At 40.3% G+C, this 27264-nt stretch overlaps 1 protein-coding gene across 3 annotated transcripts in view; it reads right to left on the bottom strand.

Moving 5' to 3' along the window:
- LOC131282396 (transcription factor mef2A) overlaps positions 1–27264 on the bottom strand; it is a 61061-nt gene that overhangs the window by 27112 nt on the left and 6685 nt on the right. For all 3 annotated transcript variants that reach the window (XM_058311850.1, XM_058311849.1, XM_058311848.1), the window contains one exon: positions 139–276. In XM_058311850.1, the coding sequence (XP_058167833.1) occupies positions 139–276 (138 nt within the window). The remainder of the gene's footprint in view (positions 1–138; positions 277–27264) is intronic.

The following is a 27264-nucleotide window of genomic DNA, read 5'->3' as shown; positions in this document are numbered from 1 at the left end:
AAATGAATTATGTTTTGTTCATTTTCATAAACTTTTGTCAAAATGACATTTGATACGAACAAAACTGTAAAAAGTCCAAGTGATGAAATAATTGCAAGCATCTGGAACAATAAATCATTAAAAGTATGCAAGACGTACCGCTACAAGGTATCTGGGTCGATACTGGTAGGCACCGAAGAAGCCAAATATCACAAACAGGATCTGGAAGAAGTTCACCAGAATCGGTGCCCACATGTAGCCAAGAAAGTCGAACACCTGACGCTCGATGATGAAAAGCTGCAAATAGAGGAGACGAAGATAAGAAGAGTTCATTAGAGTGTTCCAGCACGCGAAAAGGAGATGAATTAATGGTGTTGTCTGGTGCTGACGTTACTTTAGAGCTCCCGCTGGAGGAGGGGAAATAATTTAATCATAAAGCAGCTTCGATGCCAAACATACCGACACTAGGGCATCCACGATTGGCACGAGTAGGATACATTATTAGAACACATGCACACCCGCCACCAGCGTTGACTACTCTCTCCGCTGATAATGAGTTGCAAAAGCGCCTTCCCTGTGATGTGTTATACACTTCGCAACGTCGTCAAAGAAAGTTCACAACAGGATGCCACGGCCATTCCCCAATAATCTAATTTTATCATTAGCATAGCCATTAGCATTACTTCAAGCCCGTTTGTGCCTCGATTGCGCGTCTCGTCCAGCGAACATTCGCTTCCGAGGCTGGCGCTCTAGAGTGCCTACAAACATTTTACATCTTATGCAAATTAATTCAATCGAGCAACTGTTGCTTTTAGTTCTAGAGGAGGCAAGGGCGATATGAACTAGAAAAAAGAAACAGAGACTGTCAGTTCGCTTTTTTCAAGCCGACACAGTGATAATTCAGTCAAAAGAGGTAAAAAATTACAAGAAATAAAAGTATCACCCTAGTATCAAATAAGTTTCGTCACAACTAAGCTTTCCAATGCCATAACGGGGGCTGGCTGATGATAATGACACAAAACTCAAGAGCTAAGGAAGAACTGCTTGAATAACTAAAACATGCGTTGATAAAGCTACAGCATACGATGCACACCAGTTCAACGGCCATTCCCGTTATGCATGATTTAATTGATGCTGATAATCATTACTGGAATGAGTTCCATCCGGTTAGCAAATGATAACCCATTTCATTTTTTGCTTCATGCCTTCTGCAAGGCGTTACAAAAAACTGTTTGACTTTTCAATTGTATTTTAACACGTTAAGCGCTACGACCAAATTGCACTGCTTTCCGTTCAGTCAGCTATTCGTGGAAACGCCGGCCTACCTAACGGGCTCTGTCGGTCCGAGCAGACCGACGCTGGCTTACGGGGAAGTACACTGTCGGCCCCATGGGGCCGACGTAGCGCTTAACGTGTTAATAAAACAATGAACTCTCAAAAAATCAAATTTAGGTCGTCGATCTGATTCTGTTCAAAATCAATCTGCATTTACCTTCCGTGGATGGATTCGAATGTCTCGTAACCTTCAAAGGAAGGCAATGCACACCCTCAACCGCCGTCTTTATGGTATTTATTTAGAACAATGGCTAGGTTGACAAGTACATTCGTAAGCCTTGGGACTAAAATGTAATGGGCTAATTTCGTCTCAAGGCTTCCGAGGTTGGGAAAATAGAAGATTTACTATGCGATGTCATTAACTCTATTTAAGGAAGTTTGTCATTGGCGGAAGAACTGAACAAATCATTCTCCGTTTGATGTGACGTTTTCCTATGTTCAAGAACGAACAGAAAACCTAAAATACCCCTGGGACGTTTTACTGCTTCTTATGTTTCTCAAGGCAGCATCTTTTGGGCACAGCTGATGCCCGCAACAGTTGCTACAAACGCCCCAATTCCGAAACAATCAGTCATAATCTACGCAAGCCCCAAACGACGCCAGTAAAAAACGCTCCTGTTTCCGGCCAAGCAGCCAACTCTTGACCCCACGTGCACCGTTATCGCTGCATGAGTAGATTCTGTTCAGCTGGAGTATAGGAAGGTTTTAATTTTCTTCCATTCATCTTTGCTAGGTAGCGATTAAAATGAAACAAAAGTTAGATTTACGTTAAACTCCCAAACCACAAGTTGAAACTCAAACAAACCAAACCGGCTGCTGACTTAGGACAGCCTCATAATATTTCACTGAAACTTTCGAATTGGCATTGTCTCAATCGGCAGTAAAAGATTACTGTATCTCTCCCAAAATAGTACAGTCAAAAACTGAGCGTAAACAATGGCAAAGAAATAAATTTAACTACTCTAAGACACAATAAAAACTGCTCAAATCATTGCCGATCCAAATGTGACAGCGCAAAAAAGCGCATTGAAATTATACCTTTTTGGTATCGACCGATTCGAAGCCTTAGCCTGCGGTTTGAAAAACAGAAGGATATCTTTTAATAGCACCATTCTGCTCGCTTTATAACCATCCGAAAGCATTTTAGCGTAACAAAACTCGATTGAATTGCGGCAGTAAACGTTATGTAAATAAAATCAGAGCAAACAGTTTTTCCTCGCTGCGTTCCCAGTGGGCATTAGAATCGAAGATACATTCCAGGGTGAGAAAGAAAACACAATTCGGGGGAGTAGGAAAATCACACCTTTACGCCTAGAAACACGAACCCGTTGCTCGAGAGGCAAAGAAATGGGCAGCGCTAGCACGAAGGTGTCGCTTGCGTGCTGCTGTTTTCTTTCCCATGACGAGAAAATAGTCCACCGATGGGCGAACAAAGGCAGCATGGTTTCATAATTTGACGAACAAATAAAGAAAAGCGAACGTAATGGTCTTTCCGCAAAAGGAAACACAACTGGAGATGATGCGTTAAATATTTGCCTTGACTCGATGTTACTCGAGCCGAGTTCCGAGACATGAGCTGAGACATTTTTTTTGTGATATTTGACCACAAACCATTTGGTCACATCTTTAATGTGCCGTTGTAACCGTAGAAGCATCCATTTTGTTCCGAACGTGGCAAGGTGATACCAAATCCGACAAGACGTCTTGGAAAACCCCTAATGCCTGAAATTGGACGCGCGTCGTCTAATTATGTTATCGTCTTGAATAAAACAAAAAGGGGCCATGCAACTCCACCCCCTCTCGACACGTTCAGAACGAACGACGGTTACAATGCAATGTGGAATGGATCGGAAATCGGGAACCAAAGGCTGAATTGGGGATTTTCCGTAAATTAAATGCTGAGCAATAATTAGATTTCGTTCACGGAAAAGCACAGCTTTCCTCGCAGAAAGTTGAATAAATTATGCGTACCGTCGTTGCTCGTCCAATCAACACGCGAGAGGACAGCATCCTTTTTGAATTATGAATTATAGGCGAAATTAATGTTTGTTTGCTTGTGTTACTCCAACCCGTTGTTTTTTCCAGACAATTCTCACGCATCCTTAGGACAAGTTCATGAACATTACGTGACAACGTGAACAACAAACCATGATTCAGAACAATTAATACAACTGAAATACATTCCCAAACTGTTTTAATAAAATATTTTTTTCCATTTGAATTATGCTTCTTACCAAATTCTTTCAATTGTATTTGTTAACAAATTTTTAAAATAAAAAATTATTCTTTGAAGTATTGCAACAACGTTTCATCGTCATCGGCCGGGGAAATAATTAAATAGAAGCCAAACAGAAAAGGCTTCGGCAGGAAAATCGAGAAAAATGGGCACGCAACAACATGAAGGATGGCCGACAGCAGCAGCATTCGAACGTGGTCGCGTTCCAGATCGATCTGTGTTTGTAGGTCGCCTTCTATCTAGCGCATTGGGTTGAAGAAAATAGAAATAAATAACGCCTAATAGACCGACCCCGTCCGGGACCGGACCCGGCTCCGGGCTACCGGCGCCCGATTAACCGCCTTCCTTCGCCTCTCCCCTTCGGGGCTTCTTGCAACCCTCGGTGGAACCAATCACCAAAACAAACGAACAGGAAACCAAGCGCGATCTTGGCGGAAAACTGTAGCGCCCTTTTTCCGAGCAATGAAGACCCATAATTGCTGTACAGTCGTCGAGCCACAAACGATGGTTCTTCTTCAAAGGTTTCAACAGCATCGAAAGGTATGAGGCGAAAAAGGAGCCTCCCGCGCTCGAGCAATATTAAAACAATCGAAGGAAATAACGAGTTCGCTCAAAGCTTCAAACAAACCACTTCCGCGCGCGTCCGGTGCGAACCGAAATCCGAATTAAACACAAAGACCTTCGACCTTCTTTCCCATTTTATACTTTTTTCTCTCTTCTTTCGTACCAATTGAGTGTATCCTCCAACCACCGGAGAGACCCTACTGGTAAGCCTGCTGATGCTCAATTATTGATGTTTTACTTCAAAGAAAACGTTGACCAACGGTTTCTCCAGCGCGGGAAGAGAGGAAGGTTGTTTCCATAAATGACGAAGTGCACGCGGCAGCATTTTATTTATTTTCCTTTTTTTGTAACATTGAAACCTACGCCAGAACGCTTCTTCCTAATAGCACCATAAATCTGTAGAAACTGAAGAAAGCAAGATTTCATCCCTCATTGGAAATGTGCTACGAAATGGAAGGCGCCTCGGGGACGATCCGGAAGATGGGACACGAGTTATTTATTATACAACGCATAGATTTTCCTTTTTGACATGAATGTAAATATTAATCAGCAATAAGCATTTTGGACATTTGATCCCGACCATTCAAAACGGGAAGATAAATAAATGTTCAGTTTTTGGAATAAAAGAATATGTCACTGTCAACACATTTAGCAAAAGTATATTAACTTGGTAGAAATCGCTGTCATGAAATCCGTCCGATCGCTGTGGCTCAATGGAAACACATTTATAGAAACCTTGGATATTATAAAAAGAAACACATCAAATATGACGAACATTTTAAAGTAGTACAAGAACACTAAACTTTAAACTAGACCAAAAACATTAAACAAACCAAATGGAGCAAACGAACAAAATTGCTTCGTATCCATGCTCATTAGACAGGGTAAAAGTAGTTTTACAACCTTAAATTGGCAACAAAAATGTACTACATCATAGAAATAGAAAGTATCGGTAAGTGGAGTAAGTATATAGCAATTATTGTATTCATGTTACCAACACTTTTTCACCTGCCAGCGCTGGCGATAGAAAGTTGAACCCAATGCAACTAGATAATAGATAACTCGGCTTAAATTGCATAGCAATAAAAACAAGGCCAATTGCAATTCGATCGTGTGCATCGGTGATCATCATATCATGCATCATGTTCTACTTTCACATCTTCCCTCCCACTGGCTCAATTTCTCCGTGCTTCTTGTCTATCTCTAGCATTTTGTTTCTTCAAAAAGCTCCTTTCTCGAACATTGGATCAAAGAAAGTCGCACGGAAATCCTCACCTGTGTCTGTGTTGGAGTCAGCCGTGAAAAAGGGATGAATAACATCCCGAAGGAGATAAAGCGATGGGATCCGAAAGCCATTAGAGGTTCATATGGTAGTCTGATGCATCCATAAAACATCTTACACCCGCTCGCCTAAACGGTAACGGGTGATTACGGGTCAGCACAAGTTTGTCTTCGTCACGCAACAAGTATTCTTTTTCTCGCATCTATGCATTTAACGATCCACTAAAAAATCTCCACGATGTTACGACCCTATTCAGGTGAATGAAACGAGCGGACGATGATACAAATGTCTTGACATTCGGTCCCATCCAGCGCATCCAACTATCTTCCAACATCGGCTAGAAGAACCACAGAGAAAAAGAAAACTGGTGCGCAACTAACCCCACGGTCGAGCGATATGTCGGGATGAGGAAATACACACACACACAATTCTAAAAAAAAGACAACAAAAAGGGTAGGAGATAAGAAAGATGGCTCCCGATAAATGAATAATTTACATTCAATCAGTGCTTCTTGAGCTCTAGTCATCATAGCTCACACAAGAAGTACAGCTTACCATTCCCATCGACGAGTTTCTTTTTAGGTATACCATATCAAATGTTAAGTTATAAATGTAAATGTTATCTTAATTATTTTAACACATATTATTTTCAAACTGAAGGAGAAAATCTCGTTTCTTATTGCACAATTATCTTAAAAACTTATCTTAATCGCTGCAGAGCATCTGTTTTAAGCCGGGAATACCGCTCACTAAACCGGTCATTGCACAAATCTTATGTCAATCGTATTCAACACAGCCTCCGACGCAACCCGAAGCGATTCTGGTCTTTCATCAAAACGAAGTCGAAGAAACAGCTACCTTCTTTCATGACATATAATGAAACTACTGCCAGCACCGAAAAAGATATTGCCGACCTATTCGCGTCGCGATTTTTTGATGTATTTGACCAACGCTCGCCGAATGAGGATGATATACTGAATGCCACACGTGACACGCCATTAAACATGCTCAACATTCAGAATATTGTCATAGACGAGGAATCAGTGATAGCCGCTCTACGGAAGCTGAACAAATCATATTATCCGGGACCGGACGGCATTCCTTCCGTAGCTCTAGTCATGTGCGGGAGTAGTCTGGCTCCCCATCTCGCCCGCTTATTCCGTCTGTCTTTTCTCCAAAGCACTGTACCAAAGATTTGGAAAACCTCCTCAATGGTACCTATCCATAAGAAAGGCGATCTCAACGTTGCATCTAATTATCGAGGCGTAACATCTCTCACCGCATGTGCCAAAACAATTGAAATACTTATATATAACGCACTGATTAATCCGTCCGCGACGTACATCTCTTCGGCTCAACATGGGTTCATGCCTAAACGCTCTACTTCTACAAATTTAGTAGAATTTGTCTCAGAATGTATGAGTAGCATGGACAAGGGCAAGCAGATTGATTGCATTTACACAGACCTGAAAGCCGCCTTCGATAGTGTATCTGTAGATATACTATTAGCTAAGCTAGATAGGCTCGGCATGTCAGAAGCAATCCTGCTATGGTTCCGCTCCTACCTAAAAAACCGGGTGTATTACGTCAGCTATGGTAGATCTCGTTCTAACGCTTTCCTGTCCACGTCCGGAGTTCCGCAGGGCAGCAACTTAGGACCATTGTTGTTTTCGTTATTTATTAACGATCTGTGCTACGTTTTACCGACCGAGAATTTCCTCATGTACGCAGATGATGTGAAACTCTTCCAGCCAATGAGTTGCGCTAATGATCGTGATAGCTTGCAGCAGTGTTTAGATAAGTTTATCGACTGGTGTGACCGTAATTTCCTAGTCATTTGTGTTGAGAAATGCTCTGTGATATCATTTACTCGTCTAAAAAAGCCTGTACATGCTGACTATAGAATAAGACAAGCTATTATAACGCGTACCGACCGAATCCGTGATCTAGGTGTCCTTTTAGATAATAAGTTAACCTTTTTACCACACTATGACAACATTTTAAAGAAAGCTAATAGGACATTAGGGCTAGTTAGGAAAATGACATCTGATTTTAGTGATCCTCTATGTTTAAAAACTATCTATTGCAGCCTTGTTAGATCAATATTAGAATTCGGTTCTGTAGTGTGGAGTCCAAGTGTCGCGTCCTGGACAAATCGGCTTGAGGCTATACAAAAAAGAATGACTAGGTATGCCATAAACCTTTTACATTGGCCCAATAGCAATGACATACCATACTCTACACGTTGTCTGCTGTTAGGGATAGAAACACTTGAGAGAAGGAGAGAAAAAGCCAAGGCTATGTTCATGTTAAAACTGTTAAAAGGTGAAATCGACGCCCCGAACCTACTGCAAAAAATCGGTATCCAAGTCCCACGTCCAACCGCTAGACATTACACCTTATTGATGACATCGCGGCATAACAACCAGTATGCCAGCAATGAGCCTATTTCTGCGATGATAACTAGCTTTAACAGAGTGTACCACAGCCTCGACTTCAATAGAAACACTCATGAGTTGTTTGAGGAATTAAGACACGTGTCCAGATGAGTCCTTGTTATATCACGTCCAGTAAATAACCATTTTAAATGTAACTATGTCTTGTGAAGCCCACGGAGGCCGACAAGTGTCTTAAACAAACAAATAAACAAATAAACAAATAAACAATTAACAAAAAGCAATTATGGACACGAAAAAACATTGACACTGATAAACCTGTCGTTGTCTTATCACTTCTAAACATTGAGGGATATTATTCTGATTTACTGTATGTCGATACAATTTAAATCTATTATAATCTATGCGCCATCGCGGATTATAGAACGGAAAGCCTATTTTCAGCACGATAAAACATTTGATTACCTAATAAATGAATTCTCTGACAAGACGCAAACAAATTAACTTTAAGATTTATATGTTTATTGGATTCGGAATCAATTCTATAATATGTAATTTCTGGGCAGTGTTTACGAGACAACATGAAATCTGCAACAACTCAATCGGCAACACCATGAACTTTCTTTAATCTGTTTTCACATTAACTCGAAACGCGAAGCAGACTTTTCGGTAATCCCGCAATGGTAAATCTTCATCAGAAGATAATTCCATTTTCCCTCGATTTACTCGCAGTTCCTATGCCTCGTCCCCAAGACGACCGGGAAAAGTTGGTGTTTTTTTAATGAACATTAGAATTCAATTACCAACACAGCCAGTCAAACACAGTGAGGTTCGGTGTTTTCGCTACGCTACGGGATGGAAGAAATTTCATCCTCCGCCCCGTTGCTGTCGAAACTGAAAGTGGCCACCTGTTGCTGGTGAACTGCACCTATCGTCTACGCGTTATTTATTTCAGCTTGTTCTTTTCCTCCCGATTTTGCTCCCACATCTTGGAAGTCCGCACGGGGGAAACTTTTCCACGGCAGTTAGCTAAAAATAGCTGACATACTAAGCGGAACACGGCACGGCGACCCGACGGCGAAGTAGTTTACGCTCGAGTTCCGTCAAAAATTGGACGCCCTCAAATGAACCCTCTGATGGGCAATAAACTTGTGGTTTCGGGAAGTCTTGTGCGAGACATTAAGGTACCGCCCGTTCTTCACGGTTACGGGTGCATAAAAATCAAAAACTCAAGCAAAGTTTTTCTTTCTAAAGATGCACATAAAAGGTAAACAGTTGGGCAAAGAAGCAGTTTCCAAAGTTGACATCATGCTGGCTTGAATAATAGCGGCTGAAGCAGTTTGATGTTTTAATTTACAGTCAAATTTAAAACATTTGGTTTCATAAAAATATTTTAAAATAAAGGCACAATAAAAATAAATTCAAACCGGCGCCATTCGAAGCATCCAAACGAGGTGACGAAAATGGTGCTGCGAGGAATATTTTATTGAATGGAATTTTGAAAAGAATTTTCATCCACCAGCAGCACACACTACTTCTATGGCAACGTAAAAACCGTACCAAAATAAACAAACCTCACCGTACCGAGCGGGTGGAGTGTAGACAACATGGAGTTAGCCGAAATAGGTGCACTTGTCGGTCAAATAAATAATGAAAAAAAAGACACAAACCCGAACCGCTCTTCTTCAGCAAATATCCAAGCCCATCTCATCGTTTCTGACAGCCTTCCGCTACTTGTATTTCATTCAATTCCAATTTTAACTCCTCTTCTGTCTGGAAACTTTGTTAAGAATCTAGTTCTGAACATCGAGAAAGAAAGCAAATAAAGAAACAAAATGGTTCCACTTTCACACCACAACGCGAGAAAAATTGGACTGACGATCGTTATGATTATGAGGTGGAACCATATTAGACACGGGTTTCCATTGAACGCGAGATTTAGGAGCGGTCAACACATAATTTGGTGAGAATATTTTTTTGTCTGAGCTTTTGTTTAACGATAATTTGAGAAAATGAAACTAATGTCTTTTCACATCATTGAGCGAAAAAAACATTTACAAACGTGGAAATGTGCAAAATTGTGCGCATCAGCAATTCGTGCTGTTGTTGAATGAGTAAGTTAATGATGGCTACAATATTTCTGCTATATTTTTTCTTATGTGAGAAATTCTTTATTCTGTTTTCAGGTTGATTTTGCCTTTTTTTGTAATCAGTATCCTCACTTTCTTCGCAAACAAACCTTTTCCTGCCACGAGCAACTTATATCCAACAAAAAACGGCATCTCGAAATTAAAACCATCAAAATTTTCTTCATCCGATTCGCCTCAATCACGTTTTCCTAACGCCACCAAGTACCTTTCGGTCGAATTGCATTTCACTTTCACTTTGGCTAGTCGTAAGTTTTGCCCGTTTGAATCACGCGAATTTGCCTTCGTCAAAGATCTAGGCCACCAGGTGACGCTGGTACTCATCAGCGCTAGAATAGCACCTTTTTCTTTTCCGCCTGTGTTGAGGAGGTACGTGCCCTTTTTTCTAGCTCGAGGCAATAAGAGAGCAAGAGAGACGAAGAAATAGTGAAAGTTGTCGAAATCAAAGTTTGGCTAAAAAGTCGTTAACGAATGCTGCCATGCTTTCATATAGCGGAAATTAGAGGTTCGATGTGATGCCGATGGATTGGTTTTAGTCAGTTTAATTTTCACCAAAAATTTAAATATAAATCAATTGTACGTAACGGTTAGATAATATAACACAGTTCAGATACTACTGCGTAAAGGTGGTGAATATTACATGAAGCTAAAACGATCGGTAAAAATGCTGAGCATTTATTTCATGATACATTTTTAACATACAATGTCAAGTACAAATTAAAAGCTTCGTATTCAAGTATCGTTTATGTTCTGTAAGAGAACGTTCTGTTGATGTAAGATGAAAACGTTAATCATCGACACCGACGTCGTCTTCACAACAAAACGGTCGTTTGCAGGACAAAAGTTGGCAAGCACAACAGAGTAGAAATAAAACTTTCTGCCAACAACAACATTGCTCTACATCGTTCATCAAATACTTGAGACACACCTCGAGGCGAAACTCATTTTCCGGAGCTTACTTTTCCTCGGCCGCGGGGCCAGAGAGCTCCCGCACGGCACCGGGGAGTTGTTTTGTTCCACAAGTAGCGCCTAAACAAATAATTACATTCTCCCTCTCAAATGTGCCACAAAGTACCGCCTCACCCCAACAGCCACGTGTACTTTCGAAAACCCGCGCGCGCAATTATGCTCCCGTATGTACACACAGAAAGTATTATTAAAAATTGTAATCGAGCCGGCCTGTGTCCATGGCCGGACGATTGAAGCACGCTGTTTGCAAGCCGGTCCGGCTCGAGCCTGGATCACTTGGTTTTCGAAAATGAAATTAAAACTTTCCTTTTCACCTCCGCGTACACATCCTGCCCGTATTGGCCGGAGGGCTGTTTGAAGAGTGCCCTCTCTACTGCGAAGATCGCTGTTGGGCGAACGTTACATTCGTACAATCATTTTTCGTGACGAGCTTTTGCCGGAGTACAACAGCAAGACATCATTTTTAAAGGCCACTTTCATGCCGCGTTGGGCACAACAACAACAAGAGTTTAGAAGCAGCACGTTGGCTTGTAGGTGTTTCATGAAAGCGAACTGAAAAGGTTTGTTTACGACGTTTTAAAATAGCTTTTGCGTTGTTACCTGAACGATTGAAATGTATATATTTTATGATAAAATACAATCATAATCGTAATTTAAACTTTTTGTTTCTCAACTACATTGAGCAAATTATTTACAAACACGCACAACGTGCGTATCTGATTAATTTATTCCGAATGCAAAAAATATCACAAGTCGCATTAAAAACCTCCAACCTAAAACAAAATTATCTATCGATTTGGGAGTTTTTCTTTTAAATTAAACTAAAGCCAAAAGGAAAGCGAATTAAATTAAGTACAAATAAAATGCAATCAACTTTGAAGCTCCACAAAGCAAAACCCGATGAAGACTGTCACTCAAGCGCGAAACGGAAGGCTCAAAAGGATTGAGCGGCGTTGATCCGACGTAGTTCCAGGATCAACGAGGCCCCCAGATCCCTTTCGCGCTTCCGCCTTCGCTACACATCCCCACGACTTGACCTCAATGGCTTCCGCTCAAAAGCGAAGGTTGAAGCGAAGGCCTGAGGTGTGGTGGGAAGTAACATTTTGCACAATTTTACCCTGTGCCAAAATAACAACAAACAAGCTCGGTGGGGGGTTCTGTGAGAGGAAAATATCAGGAAGAAACCGACGACGGGCAGGATGGTTATGCAGAAGAAAGTGCGTCCCGGGCGCTTCTCTCTCTCCCTTCGCCAGCAAAATCAAGAAAAACCGCCGCAGTTGTCGGATCCACCGACTTCAAATACAAATGCGTGCTCAGGACAACGAGAAGACCAAAAAAAAATGGAAAGTCTCATACACGACAGGTGTTTTGTGTTTTGCTGTACGCAACGACTTTTCAAAAAGGAAGAAGAGCAGGGAAAAAGCCACGCTGTTCGACGGGAAGTCAAAAACAGGTTTTTGGGTCTTCTGCACGAACTCCGCGCGCCTGTCCTTTCCACATTCTCCCGCCTTGACTACCCCAGCCATTTTCCTTCTTTATGGCATTTTCTCTTGTGAAGAACCTAATCTTCGTCCTTTGTTCCTTTTCAGGTGGCTGTTGCAGGTCTACCTCCACTTCCACCTGGATCTGTGTTATTGGACTCTTCAATTTTCGTCCGAGCAATGATTGTGTGGTGCAATCACAATCATATAGAGTCAACAGCGAAACTCCAGGTATATTAGGAAGCAAGGAAAGGTTATATTATCCTTTCCATCTCGGTGGAAGATACAGGGCTGTTTTAATGCAATGGTGTACAAAGCCGCACAGGGTGTGTACATTAAAAGCAAACCATACTGGTTGGTTAAAATTATGGCCACATAAAGTTCAGTGATAGCGCAAAATAATTCAAAACAAACATTCCATATGATCAATTTCTTCACGTAAATACACCTTTTGACATAATCAAGATGTTCAGATACTTTACTAACAATAGTGGTTTCATTTGTAAGGTAATGTGAGGCAAACTACACCCATTGAACGGAAAACTTTTATTTCTCGCATTCCATTCAAGAAAATAATCCAAGTCTTTACAGATCGATTCTCTACCTTCTTTTCTTTTACTAAAAATAATTAAACAACTTTAACGCTCTCACATTGTTATTAAAGCGAAGAGCACTTATCACATTGATTGTTGGAATGAGTTTTAAATCGTATATTTCAATATGAAACATCTATAATTAATCATATGTGCATTGTAGACTCAAAATACGTAGAACTTTGAGTTTATTTAACTGGAACAGTGTCATATTATTTTGGAAAGCTTGTGTGGTTCATTTAACATTCAAAACAGTGCATTCTACCCAACATAAGCCGGTGCACATTGCCCCCTGATGAGGATGTTTTAACTGTTGTTTCCATAACCAGATTTGTAAGTATTATGAATGCAATTATGTTTATTATTCGTTAGGTAACATATAAAAGTCCTTGGTGAATGTCTGCTTGATAACAATTTTATTTTATTTTATTTTAGCACTTAAACATTAGTGATGAAATCTTACATGATTTGTAGCGTAGTGTATTTTGCTTTTTCCTGCATTCTACGATTAATCTTAATTTAGAATCGTGAAATTCACATAGGATATATTAAACACGCTAATGTACACATTCTAATGCTTAGTTTTTTTTTAATTTCTTAAATCAGCTAAAAACATCCTACTGCACTTTGGCCCACCGGAACATCTTGCCACCCCCTTATATGGTATATCATTGATATATCATTATATCATGACAATAAACAGGATTGTAGTTACTTTTTAAGTGGCACGACTTCCCCTGGTGAGACAAGGCCTCTCTCTGAAAAGAGTTTGTGTGACCGAAAGACGGTATATTATAGATCGGTGGTCAACCGTTCGTAATACCAGAGGGTGAAAGATTCGAGATTCGATCTCACACCTGTGGCGTGGTGTTTCCTCGCGCTACCGCTGCGCCATGGGCAACCCCATTGTAGATACTTCTTCCGTATATTCTCTTACTACTTTTTTGATAACTGAACACAGTTTTGATTGGGTGCAGTAACAACTTGCCACTTCAAAATCAAACCAGTATGTTATGCAACGCCGCATCTTATTGCGGAAGGAAATAAAATCGAAATAAGATGGACTCTCCTCGAGACCGCCGACACCGGTTTTTCCGGGTAATTCGATACGCATTGAACCGTTGTGGGAAACGAGAAACCGCGAGGCCCTGGCGTGTGGATAATTGAATTAGGCAACATAAAGCCACGACCGAGAAAATCTTCCAAGACCTCACCAAGTCACGGGGGTGGTTCCTCCTGTTGACGCTGATGTCGGCAACGTTAGGAAATAAATAAAAAGAAAGTCTACTTTGAGGAAAACCGTACGAGCGGTTTGAAGGAATTGTAAGCGATTTTATACTATTAAACTTCACTTGACATGCCAAGGAACATGGGCGGGTGAAACCTTACAAAAGTCTTTGGAAAATATTGCTTAGCCAAAACTATAAGCGAATGAAAAATAGCACTTAAAGTTTAAAAATATCTAAGAACAAATAATAATTAAGACTAGGAATACATTTCGACTCTCGTCCCAACAAACTCCCATGAAAATGTAAACCAAAGTTTCCACTTCGATAACGAATTACGTGATCGGATTACATTGAATTTTTGCTCCACCATTTATTATGTTTACCTTTTCCTCAACCATCAACAAACACGTTGAGCCACTGAGAATGTTTTTTTTGACTACCATCCCGTTGCCATCATCCGCGGTTCCGACGCCACATTGGCACAATTAAAGCCACTTTATTTAAAGCCCAAATAACACTCAATTAGCGCGATGACTTCAGTCGCGATTTGGTCCGTGGTTTCGATTGGCGCCCGTCGAGAGGAAACGTTCCAGCTGCCGCGGGACGTAAAACATTTTAAAAAGTGTCACGGCTAAATAAATAACCCAATGAATAAATAAATAAGCACCGCAACTCAGGGCAGCAACGCGTCAGTTTTGCGTTTCGTTTGCGTATTGGTAGAAATTATTTCCCATCGCCAAAACAACCACATGAAATTAAATAAACATTGCAAGATGAGTCCACCAGCACGTGCCTGAATTGGGGATACTTTTTTTATTTCGTTTTTTCGTTTCGCCTCCCTTGTAACCCCATGGCATTCACAAATTCCATAACCAACCGCCAATTACTTACGAGTGACGTTAATAAACATAAAAGTGACAGTATTTCGAGGGAAAGTAAGGCCACCAAACCCCACCCCACCAACATATCAAAACGCCAACGGGGACGCAATGCACACCAGCAAATAAATCTTTCAATCTTTTTCATCCGTTTACTAATTGGCAGAAAGGGAAGGGAGTTCAAGTGTGGCCAGCAGCATATAAACAATACCGAGTTTAAAAGAAGGGTGATGGAATGCGGTTCAGAATTAAATGAACTGCATCGCCACAGACGGACGGACTAGGGCACCAGCCAATTAAATCCTTCGATGCGTTATGATACGATCAATGCGGGCACAAGTGGCGTTATATCTTCTTTATCCCCCACATAACATGAAGCTGAGCAGCCACAAACAGCTTCAATTTTTTCCGATGACATGAATCTTCATTTGAAAATAAACACATCCTATCAGAAATGTTGGAATTTAAACACAAATTCCATACTGTTCCCTTCCAATTGAAGTAATTGATTGATTTCTGAGTGTTGACACAATCGCGCGATAGTTTGCCACAATGCCGGATCAATGTGGTATGTACTATAACATAATAATTATGAAATTGATCAGGTCACAACAGGTGTGAAAATACACTAAAACATTTCTACTCTCATTGTGAGTCGCTCAATTTTTAAGATAATTTTCGTATTTTTTATTGTTTTATCTATCCTTATCCATTTTTACAATTGTTTATCATGCTTTTTAATTTAGAAATAGGATTGACTAACTTAGTAATTGCAGGGAAAAGTTCTGTAAACTTCTTAAGGGTATTCATGACCAAATCAATCGACACCAACGAAGAAAAAGAAAGAAAAAAAATCTAATGAAATGGATATTCTGTTAATTTTCCATTGAGAAAAACAAAACTGAAAGCAAAATTTCAATGTTAAATTTCAACAATACGAATTTTAAGATTGAGGTACCCATGACAGTGTTGTTTGTTCGATTACATTTTTTATCCTTAAAATAAGCATAATTCAGCTTTTCAGGTAGAATCTTAAACAATATAATGAACTCCGAATTGTCATTAGACTTCGCTGGACACACCAGAAAATTTTACCGCTTCATGCATTTCTTTCTGCAGTATTATCTTATTTTTACTGATCGGCTGAAAATGCATCTATGATAAAATACTAATAACCCACACAAAAACTTCAACTTAAAAAAAACATAAACTTCAGCAAAACAAACCTGATGCTTTCGTTCCATGGTTAAATGTAAAGGTAAAAATAGATTTTATGTGCAGAACAAAACAGTTTCATCTGAACGGTTCAAGTTCTTGTAAGAACCAAATCGACCAGAACAAGTCTGAAAGAGACGTTGGAGTGCTAAACTGGACATGTAGCCTTTTCCCAACATGTCTTTCCAGTTTTATCGTCCCCATCGTCAGTTAGACACGGCCTAGATCATTAGCCATGGATGGAAACCAAACTGGATGGAAAAACGACGGCCATGCTTTGCTCGTCCCATCCTCGGCTTAATCGACGGGACCATTCCGCGTACCGCCCGGCAAGAAGCAGCAAATCGATTAAAACATCAATCATCAGGCAAGAAAGAAGATGAAAACCAATGAGCCTCCAGAACGGGTTGACGGCATGCGTAACCCCTTGCATCGAACAACCATGGAGCAAAGACGCATCCTACACGAGCAAAACCGTGGACAATTTGCATCACCCGAAGGGATCCTCCCCAGGCAATTGACATTTTTCTTCCATCAGTCATAAATGCGGGCTTCTTTATCGTCGTCATCATCAATTCTGTTCGCCTAAGAGGCACTACTCTCTGTCGCGATGGAAGCAATGATCTATCGCAATTTAACGCCTAATGACACCAAACTTTTTCCACTACCGACTTTACAAACCACCTCTTTCCTGTTATATGTTTTATACTATGTATACTTTATACATTTCCAATATTTATATCAAAAGCCTCTGAATTCTACATGCTCATCTAAGACTCTTACCGTGTCTTAAACTGGATTGAAGATATTTTAACCAATGAACAAATCAACCTTACTCCGTTTCGAAAATCCTGGTAAGATTACTTTTATCCATGCAACCTTTCCTGCCGCCGAACCTTTTGGGAAGTCCGTACACTAGAGAACACTCAAGGTGATGATTCGCTCCAGAGCGGTTGATCTGTCTTTTATAAACTCGAGAGACTCCAATTCACCCTGAAACCAAGCCACCCTCCCATCTTTCGCTCCAAAAATAGGCTCAGGATCATCAGACCAATAGGATTCCCAGCTTAAGCGCTGTCGTTGCCCCCCTACCAAGGGATTTCAAAATGTCTCCTTCAGACAAAACCTTCTGAACGGCAGTGGCAATGAGAAGAAGGTTAGTATTTTCCTTGGGACTCGTTTGAGTGCCTATTGTTTGTTTTCTGGTGCTAATCCTCGGGTCGAACAAACGAACTGTAAACGTGTTTTGGGGCGACAGTCGGGAAAATTTACTCCGTCTGCGGGCGCCACTACACTAATGCCACGGAAAACGTGTGACAAAAAACCAAGAGCTACTCCCTAAGGGTCCAGAACTGGCTCCTGAAGCGTACCATTCGATATTCTTCACTCTCCGCGGGGTTGGAGGAGCCACAAATGGACGATTAGGAAGGATCATGTGTCTGTGATTCCTGTGTTCTGTCCACTTTCGCTGTCGTGCGCGCTTTATCACGATTTATCATGCGAGAACCCAGCTCGCCCCATGGGGCCATGGGGATTTTTCGTTTCGTGGAAATCACGACATGGAATTGAAGGATAGATTTATGGGTCGGGTTTTCCGTCGTGTCGTTTTTTTCTATTTTTTGTCTACTCGGAAAGCATTCTGCAAAATCCTAGTCGTATGTCAATCAGACCATGGGTGAAAATATCAGGTGGTAAAAATTACATGAACAGTTGGCGTTGGAGCAATATTCTGTTGCATTAACCGAGAGATTCAGTACAAATAGTAAAAATAATCTATTTCATCAAAATGCGTTCCAAAATTAAATACACAGAATGAAATTAAAATTATACTATCAAGAAGTATGTACCCTGCCTTGAACAATTTTCTCTCTTGTCCATTTTGAATCATACTTAAAATTCAACTTAAATGTGTTCACCTCCTAAAATTCGAACTCAATGAACATTGTTAACAAAACCAACACGAAATGTTTACACTGAGTTCATAAGAAAATACATCAGAACATACTTTGCAAATTGGCTGAATCTGAGGTTCAAGAAATTCTATACTGATGATTTTTCACTGAAATTACGAACCACAAACAAACATCCCACCTTAAGGCCCATTGGCTTCCGTTGACCAGACACGCGTGCTGGCGCCATTTAAACTGCAAGGAACTGGAAAACGCTTCAGTAATTTTTAAAAAACTCGTTTGGGAGAAAAGCGTAATCGGCGGCGGGTAATTTCAAGCCATTTACATTTTAATGTACGTTTGAAAAGCGACACAATACATCATGAAATCAGACATATAATCAAACACTGCAGGACTTTCTTTTCCAGAACGGCATTGGAATAATAAGAAGTTAATTTAAATTTAAAACATTATAGCAATTTGTTCACTTAACTTTGTGACTATGAAATACCAGTATTTTACCAAATTGAAGATTTTCCAGAATAGATTACGGCAGTGTTTGTTTCTCTTAAAACTGCATTTAACTTAACAGCAACTGTCAAACGCTCATTTTACTCATGTGAAACCAAGCTTAGCATGTCCAAAAGCAAAATAACCAAGCAATTTTAGCTGCACAACTAAAATTTCAGATAACGTAGCCAGGCTAGAAATTTATTTCACAGCAATGAAATTAGTTCGACAACCTGCTCTACTGACAGATTTGAGGGAAGTCAACAGTTTTATACTTCATTTAAAAAGATCGGTAAACGAAATAAACCGTCGTGTTTTAAGCGATTGAAGTTCACTCGCATGATTTTCAGCGCTAAATGAAACTAATTATACATTTTCGACATGAAATAGTTTAGCTTATTTACAACTATACACAGCTTGTTTATCTGCCCAAGATTAGTCAACTGAAATTACTTCGAAAAACAGTTTGCGATGAATGAATCTTGCTATCATCTATCGGCACTTTTAGAGCTTAATAAACGGCCTAGACAAAAATCAATCCAACAATCTAGTGATCCAAAAACTTGGTGTGCCGTTCGTAAAATAAGGGTAACAGTTATATTTGAAGGCATAAGTGGTGCTTTTCAATCACTAGCTGCTTCAGGTTGTTGTTCCGTCACCATCGTTTCTAAAGCCCCATAAGAACAGCCAGCATTTCGGAACAAGTATCAAGCATCCCGGCATCATCAGCAAAGCTTATTTCATTGATAAAAATGAACTGAAGTTTTCGACATGCTCACTGATAACTATTCAGCTTAGTTGAAACGAAACGGCCATCCAGAGCATAATGTTAGTTTGTTAGTTTCTTTCTTACAACTGGCTAGCGTAATCTTCATCTTATGGGAAAAAACAGACAATGAAAAAGAAAATACCCTCTTCCAAAACACATTTAAATTGATACTAAAACACAATCGACCCAAATGGATACCGAAACAAAGGCTTACATTTTCCGACGGCGTCAAATAACGTACACGTTTTGGAAAATTTCCCTAGCGATAGAGTGGCGATGAAAATATTTGCTTGGCCAAACTACCCCCCACCACAAACATGAGGCCGGCTTTCGCCGGGCGATAAGATCGGCATCGCCCGCATTCCCGTTTCGATGAACAAAGTACGGCGCAACCCGCAAAGCTTGGTTCCACTTAACCGAAGGAAGTTTCAACCGAAGGAGCACAAGCCCATGGAAAATGTACAAAATAGTTAAGCCCGAATAAAAGTAGCCCACGGAACGGACTGACGGGAGCGGTTCCCTGGCATCGATGGAGCATTTCCGGTCCCGGGGCATTTGCGAATCGAGGGGCAGAGATCGTGCCGAGAAGGGAAAAACCGGTTCACCGGCGATCGACGACCGACCGGCGCAGGGTAAGGTAAGCGCTCCAGAAACGGGATTGCCGGAGGACGCACAGCTTGGGAGTTTTAAGAGGCGAGCGACCTTTCGGTCAATTATCTAGCGAGGAGAGGGATATTTTGCCTTACTTCTGGAGACCACTCCCGCTGCCCAGTATTGGTACAGAGTCGGAGATGTTTTTATTAAAAATTATTTTACTACAAACTGATAAAATTAATGTGCCTTTAAGCTGTGCCTTATTGGGTTAACAACGTCAATCGGATTAACATATGCAATATGCTGTCTTACATCAACAACAACAGACATCAAATACCCGAGAGTGAACATGCTTTCATGCTTCAATGGAATTATTTTAAAATTAGTTGCTCTTTAACAATTGCGGTCAAGCCAATCCTCAATTTCAGATTGACCACGAAACTGAAAGATAATCAACAGTTGATTACAAATAATTTAACACTCGACCCATCGCATCGGAAAAACATCCAACGCACACCAGTGCGGAACTGGAAAACATCGGGGTGTTTATAACAACCGGCACAATTGCCCTACACCCTGGTGATCTAAAACTCATCCCGATCGAATTGATCGGAGCCACGAGCGAACAATGTGGTGCCTCGTTTCAGTTTTCCTCCTTGCGCAGGAAAAAGTCCAAAACAATCGATAAATTTGCCTCTTCATGCTCTTCAAGGCATCGTCAACGAAACGAGGTGTTCCTGAGCCACGATCACGTTCATCTGCCTTTCGCCATTTTCTTCTTTGACTTCTTATTTCCCCTTCAAAAGCTCAATTTCCTTCTCCACCAAGCATCCATAACTGACTCGCGAGGAGAAATTGCAGCTGAATCGACCCTTCGACCGCCGTCAGCGCGAGAAACAGAACGTGAGGCATCATGGGAGATGTAAAGATCGGAGCACAACGGTTTGGAGTTTGACTCATGACTTTTCTCGGTACGGTCGATTTCCGAGCGATTTCATGCTACCCAAATTGCCCCGTCTTGTGTATGCCCTTCAACGCTCGTCTGATCTTTCGAGCTGTGCTTTAGTGCCTTTACAGCACAGCATTGAATTGATAGAGTTTTAGTCCCTTTTTCTCTCTCACAACAGAACTCCATTTTAACGAAACGTTCGTTATTAAACTAGAATTGAATTCAATTGTGTTGTGTTTGCTCCAGTCTCTCGAGTTACCAATAGTTTTGAAAAAAAAAACAATACCAAAGAAGCTAAAACAATAATTCAAGTTGAGCGAAAAAAACAGAAGAGTTGAAACAACCTGTTTTAATTACCACCGAGCCACAACATCGAACAAGTTGATACAGTCGATACGAGTAAATGTAAAAACATAGTAACGCACAACAAATTGTTTCAATAAAACAATAAAACGGATAAATTAACCATGGAAAGTCATTTCGAGGAGTTAATTACCATGCCAAACACATTGGCCGACCGGCCGAGGAGAATGATTAATGTTTGACTCACAGCCCAGAACGAACCGAAGAGGCACAAACGCTCCTTTTTCTCTCGCGGCATAAATTACAAAACAAAGCACGGGAAAGAGCCTACCTAAAGGGCTAAAAGAAAGCAAGTTTCGCGTTACTTACCGCATTCCACCACCCAACAGGCGATCGAAGTAAAAATACTGAGCGAACGATGAGTCTTCGAATCGAACCGGAACATTACACCGGCACTGGAGAGACCAGGTGGTGACTAATGGCGGCCATTCTCCGGCCCGGAAGCTGGCAGTTTTACCGCCCAGGTTGAGCGGAATTTGGACCCACGAAATAATTCGGAAATACTTCCAGTTGAACCGATAAAAATGACGCATTCGTCGCAACGTCGTCGATAGTGTCGTTAATGTGACAATTAATTCCATCGGACACGTTTTGTTAATTGGACCGGATCCTGTTCGATTATAATTCATTACTACCGTGGGAAGGCTAATAACGGTGATGTCGGTTCCGGGCGGATAACACACAATCCCTCACACGCGAGGGAAGAGGGCGTTTGGATGAGAAAATTATTTCGGGTGATTATTGCAGGGTTGAAAGATGAACCCAAATAACTGAAGTGCCAGGTTCAATTCAATATCTTGGAATGTGCAAGGGATACCGATGTACTCGTACATCAAATAGTGTGCCACTCGGGTTTTTTCTTGTCTTTAGTAAAGAGAAGCAAAATCGCACCTTTGCGAATAATTGCAATTTGATTTCTTTTTAATCAGTATTACTGGTATTCGAAGCACATCATACTACATTTACACCATCTTTTCGCATATATATATCACCACCACTATTATTTCTTTTTGAAGTAGGATTAAGATACAGGATGATTAATTTTACTCAATATTTTTCTACCAATTTATGTTTTGTTAATACTAGTTTCTGCTTTATTCTATACCAATTTCTTAGTTTAAACTTATTTTTTCGTAATAGGTTCTTTTCAATCATTGAGTTGTAGAAAATGTGTGTAACTGTGTTGTACACCTTCTTTTAGATGTTTTTAATTTTAATTGAATTTATTGTGCAACAAACAAATAAATACAATTTGTTAAAATATTTCTTAAAATGAAAAAATATCATGAAAAAAACTTGCTTTCATCAAAATGTTGGGGTGATGCTAAGCCGAGGGTGGTATTAAACTCACATAATTACAATAATTTTACTGGAAATGATTTCTGGAAATGGACGAAGAAAGTAAATAATAAATCTTACAAATTTTTATATTCGCCAGCCGTTATATGAAAAATTGTCATATTCTCATTTCAATTTCAATTTTTCCTACAACTTACAAATGGATTGTCTCCAATCGTAGATAACTGCAAAAGAACGGATAAGCTCATTAATTATTCCTACCGATTCTCGGCGTCGATACCGTGAAAGAGACACCGTTCATTTTCGAAAATCCAGGATCCCTAACGCGGGAACGGGTAGAAAACGTCAGTTTTCACGTGCCCAAGAGGAAAAAAAGAAAGGCCTTTCGACCCGAATGCAAACGTAGCGCAACCGAAAACCGCAAACGCTGGCAAGTCATTAAAAAAAATTGAACAACCATTGATGGCCGCGACTCCCAGAGGTAGTCCTGCGACGGAAGGAAGCATATGTATGTACACATGCACGCGGATCATATTCCATGGCTCACACGAATGACATTCGAGCATAAGCCGTCTCTGACACCGTCGTTGGCCTTCTGAGCCAATGTGCTTTGCAAAAATGATGAGACGACCAAATGAGGCAGCATGAACTGGCAGGCAGGAGACAAAAAAATTGAACTCAAATATTGAACCAACTGGGCCGGCAACATCAGCTAAATCGGCTGCACGGAGCAGTTCATTTATGACCAGTAGCATTGACTCCGTCTGGGTGCCGGATCAGCATATTTTCTACGTTTTCATTCATTGTCATACGAGCTAAATACGGAGTATGACTGACTAGTGACTGGTTTTACTTCATGATATCGGTGGAAGATTAGAACTAAAGTCACAACCAAATGTATTAAGATTAACATTAATTGATTGTATCATTTTTTAAATTTTTGATTTAGTTATTTTGATGTTTATGTAGTTTATGTTCTTTTCAAGACAACCAAAGTTGATACGAATACAATATGAAACTCCCACGTATTTTTCTCAGATATTACGAGACATCATTGTCACGTGAAAGCGAAGAAGAAAGCTTGCACGGTCAATAAAAAAAGAACCTGTCTACAAACAGAATAATGTGTGAAGCTTACACCGGCCGCTCACTTTGGAAGCCTTCTGTCGTAGATGATGCCGACGTGTGCTCACAAATGTCAGTTCTAGGAAAAATGAATGTATCGATATTTATTTTAACTGTTATCACGTTTGCGGAAAGTGACATCATCGTCATCTTTTCGTAATTGCGTGTAATGTGAGGTGTAATTTCTCTTCGTTCTTATCGGAAACTCTTTCAACGAAAAAACATAAACAATAGACTGCTAACATATGTTCGTGGGGTAGGAACTTGAGTGTAAATACCATTAAGAGAACGTTCTAAAACTGTTTTGATCTTAAAAATAAACTCTTTTTGGTAAAACAAAAATGAAAACAGTATTTTCATGAAATAAAAATTTCCACTCAAACATTGTTTTCAAACGTCTGACATCATTTGAACAGCTGACTCATCGGACAGTTCAACAAGTTCCTGCTCTGGAAGTGTGTGAGACACCGTAATTACTAAGAATTTACTACGGCAAGGTAAACCTTCTTCATCATCGGTTGATGAGTTGTTTGTTTCTATGTGTTGCGTGATCAACAAACAACTGAAGAAACAAGAAAAGATAACATTTTAATGGAAACTAAGCTACCATACTAAGCTCAACAGAATAATTCAGCCGTGTGTAATAAATTTCTACAGGTAATCTGCCTATTAATAGAACAAATCAAATGGTTTGCTACTGACAGTTGTGCTCGTTGATCCTACCTACGACATAACATAATCGACAACGGATAAATTGTACCGCTTTCACTTAACCGATTACATCCGCAATCAAGCAAGGAACGATTACGTTTGACATATCGATCACTATCTTCGTGTCGCCCTCAGATGTCCCCGGGTTGATCGATCTCAAGTCTAAGCTCGTGGACTAGTATCACACCTACTGAAGTTAAATGGTTGGACCAATTGGGACTCAAATGCAACATTTTACGAGAAGAAAATAACTAACATTCGCACGTACGGGGATTGATAAGCGCCATGAAATTGAGTATCGACGCAGTTCTTCCGAATACACGTACAACCGACCTGTGATAGAAAGAACCTTACCAAAACAAAGTTATCTTATCTTATCGAACTGTGTGCAGACTATGCCACAGCGAGCAGTTGCTAGCATGCGCAACATCACTGAAACCGAGAAATAGATAACACATAAGGCTTTTGAAAATGTGCTACTTTTCAAAATGTTAGCGAAAACAGTGTGAGAAGTCCATAGTAATCGGAAACCGGCAACGTAAAAAAAAACATTGAGAGTATTTCAAAACATGTCATAAACTCCAAAAACTACACACTGAAAAATTAAGTTCAGCGGGTTATATTTTAAGCAAGGAAAATAAACGCATACAAATTTCTAATATACACAGACTTAACACGATACGTTCATAATAAATAGCAATGTCGTTGACTTCCTACACCAGACAAAGGGTATCCCTTCAACAGCTCGATATATGTAATTGATAACTTAGCATACATTTGGTATTTCCTCGAGTGTAATCATCCGATACCATATCAACAATGTATTTGTAATATTAAAAGATTAGTATAAACATTCAAATATGTTTAAAACAAACAAATAAAAAACAAACTGAAAAATTGATGGGAAAACCCGAACTAAGAACACTCTTTCCATATGTTTTGTTTCCTAAAAATGGTAAATCATATCGTATTTTGGCAATAATAATACATACAGCTGTACATTTACACAATAGAATATTTTAAGGACCGCGACAAACAAACACCTGTTATGCCGGTTACAATCGGCCCACGAGCGTCGAGGAGTTTCCTTGACGACGTGGGTTCGAATCTCAACCAAGACTGGAACCTTCCCTGTACGAGAGAACTTGTAAAGCCCCATACAGAAAGTAAAAAAGCCTATTAAGCCCTTAATGGGTCAGGCATGACCGAAGACGTTCGTTACGTCTACGAAGACCCGCAAACGACACCTAAACTAAACTAAAAGATCCAACAAGGTGGGGTTGGTTTGAAAACTGCATGGTTTTGTCACACCGAACAAACTGTCGATCGCATGTGATTGTTTTTTATATTTTAATAAACATAACATATTTTTTTAACATAACATAACAACCCTTAACATTTCTGTAGTTTGCCTCCTGTTCCGTTACCTTTATTGATAATTTGTTCTGTTTACATCTGTCTTAATTAACAATAAACATGATATTTGAAATAAATAATCAGGTAACGAAGGATCGAAGGATGGTTTCAATGACGCGCCCCAGTAAATTAGATCGACAGAGGGAAAAGCTTCCTTTCGGACAGCTGTCAATAGCAGATGACATCTCACCCCAACCATATGCCGGCTGAATGTACCTGACGACACCCTTCAGATATCAAATGGGGTTCAATTCGCTGCTTGTGAGCGAGTCTTTGTCTTGTCCACCCAATTCGTTGAATGAAGAAGTGGTTTTATTTAGCCCGAATTTGGATGTGCTCGTTAACGCCATTAGGGGAGCATGAAACTGACACAAACAATTCCATAACAACCCTTTTCGCGTGAGATCGATGACTGACTCAATGTCAGGTGGATTTCTGAGTTTTCGCCACAGCATAAACACAGGAATCTATTGTTCTTGCTGTGTCCCAGTTTGGGCGATTTCTACCTTTCCGAACAAAACGAATCAATCAGCAGTCAACCATAACGAACGAGCTTATAAACATAGTCCTGTTTGTTTGGAATAACATAACGATTGGCATCTTTTTATTAAAACTTATTTTTATTTCCTATGGTTTATAAAATGCGACTAAATGTTCAAAACTGAACTAATCGCAATCCACTACGGCCACCTTCTTCATTAATCCAATACTCAATATTTGTGTGTCGTATGTCGTTCACACTAGTCTTTGAATCCAAATGCACACAACACCATTTCCAGAGCCGCGTGGGATGAACGGTCAGTTGTGGGTTGATTTACATTTACATATCGACCGGTTGCACGTCACGGTTGCACATTGCCATCTACACACACGCGCGCCCACACGCCATATGCGCTCAAAACAATGCTTTGGCTTATGTTGGACGCTTCGCCATGTCGATCGAACACAACCTTGGGCGGCGACCGACTGATTAGAGGCCCCTTTCTGAGACCTTCCTCAAACTCGTACTTCCTCCTAGCAGAAAAAGCAACACCACGAGAACAGCCGTCGCGATCCTCAACTCCCAGCTACAACTTACTGAACGTTTGACGTTTGAGCGCGTCACTTTTTTGAAGGTGAAGTTACACGCCTTGTTTTTCAGATCAATCAAACATGTAAATGCAACAAGCCAAAGGTAACGAAACAGGCCACACTTGGTTACCCCAAAAAATCCCCTAAAGTAAACCGGGTCAGACACATACACGAACAAATACACCTTCTACTATTACATTGAGCATTGCATTGCTTATCAAATTCGCATCCAACATTTCCGGTGCTTTTGAGTACGAAAATAGC

Source organism: Anopheles ziemanni, chromosome 2, assembly GCF_943734765.1.
Source record: "Anopheles ziemanni chromosome 2, idAnoZiCoDA_A2_x.2, whole genome shotgun sequence".
Classification (NCBI taxonomy): Eukaryota; Metazoa; Arthropoda; class Insecta; order Diptera; family Culicidae; genus Anopheles; species Anopheles ziemanni.
The sequence above is the reverse complement of the archived record's forward strand: the minus strand, read 5'-3'. Positions and strand labels throughout refer to the sequence as shown.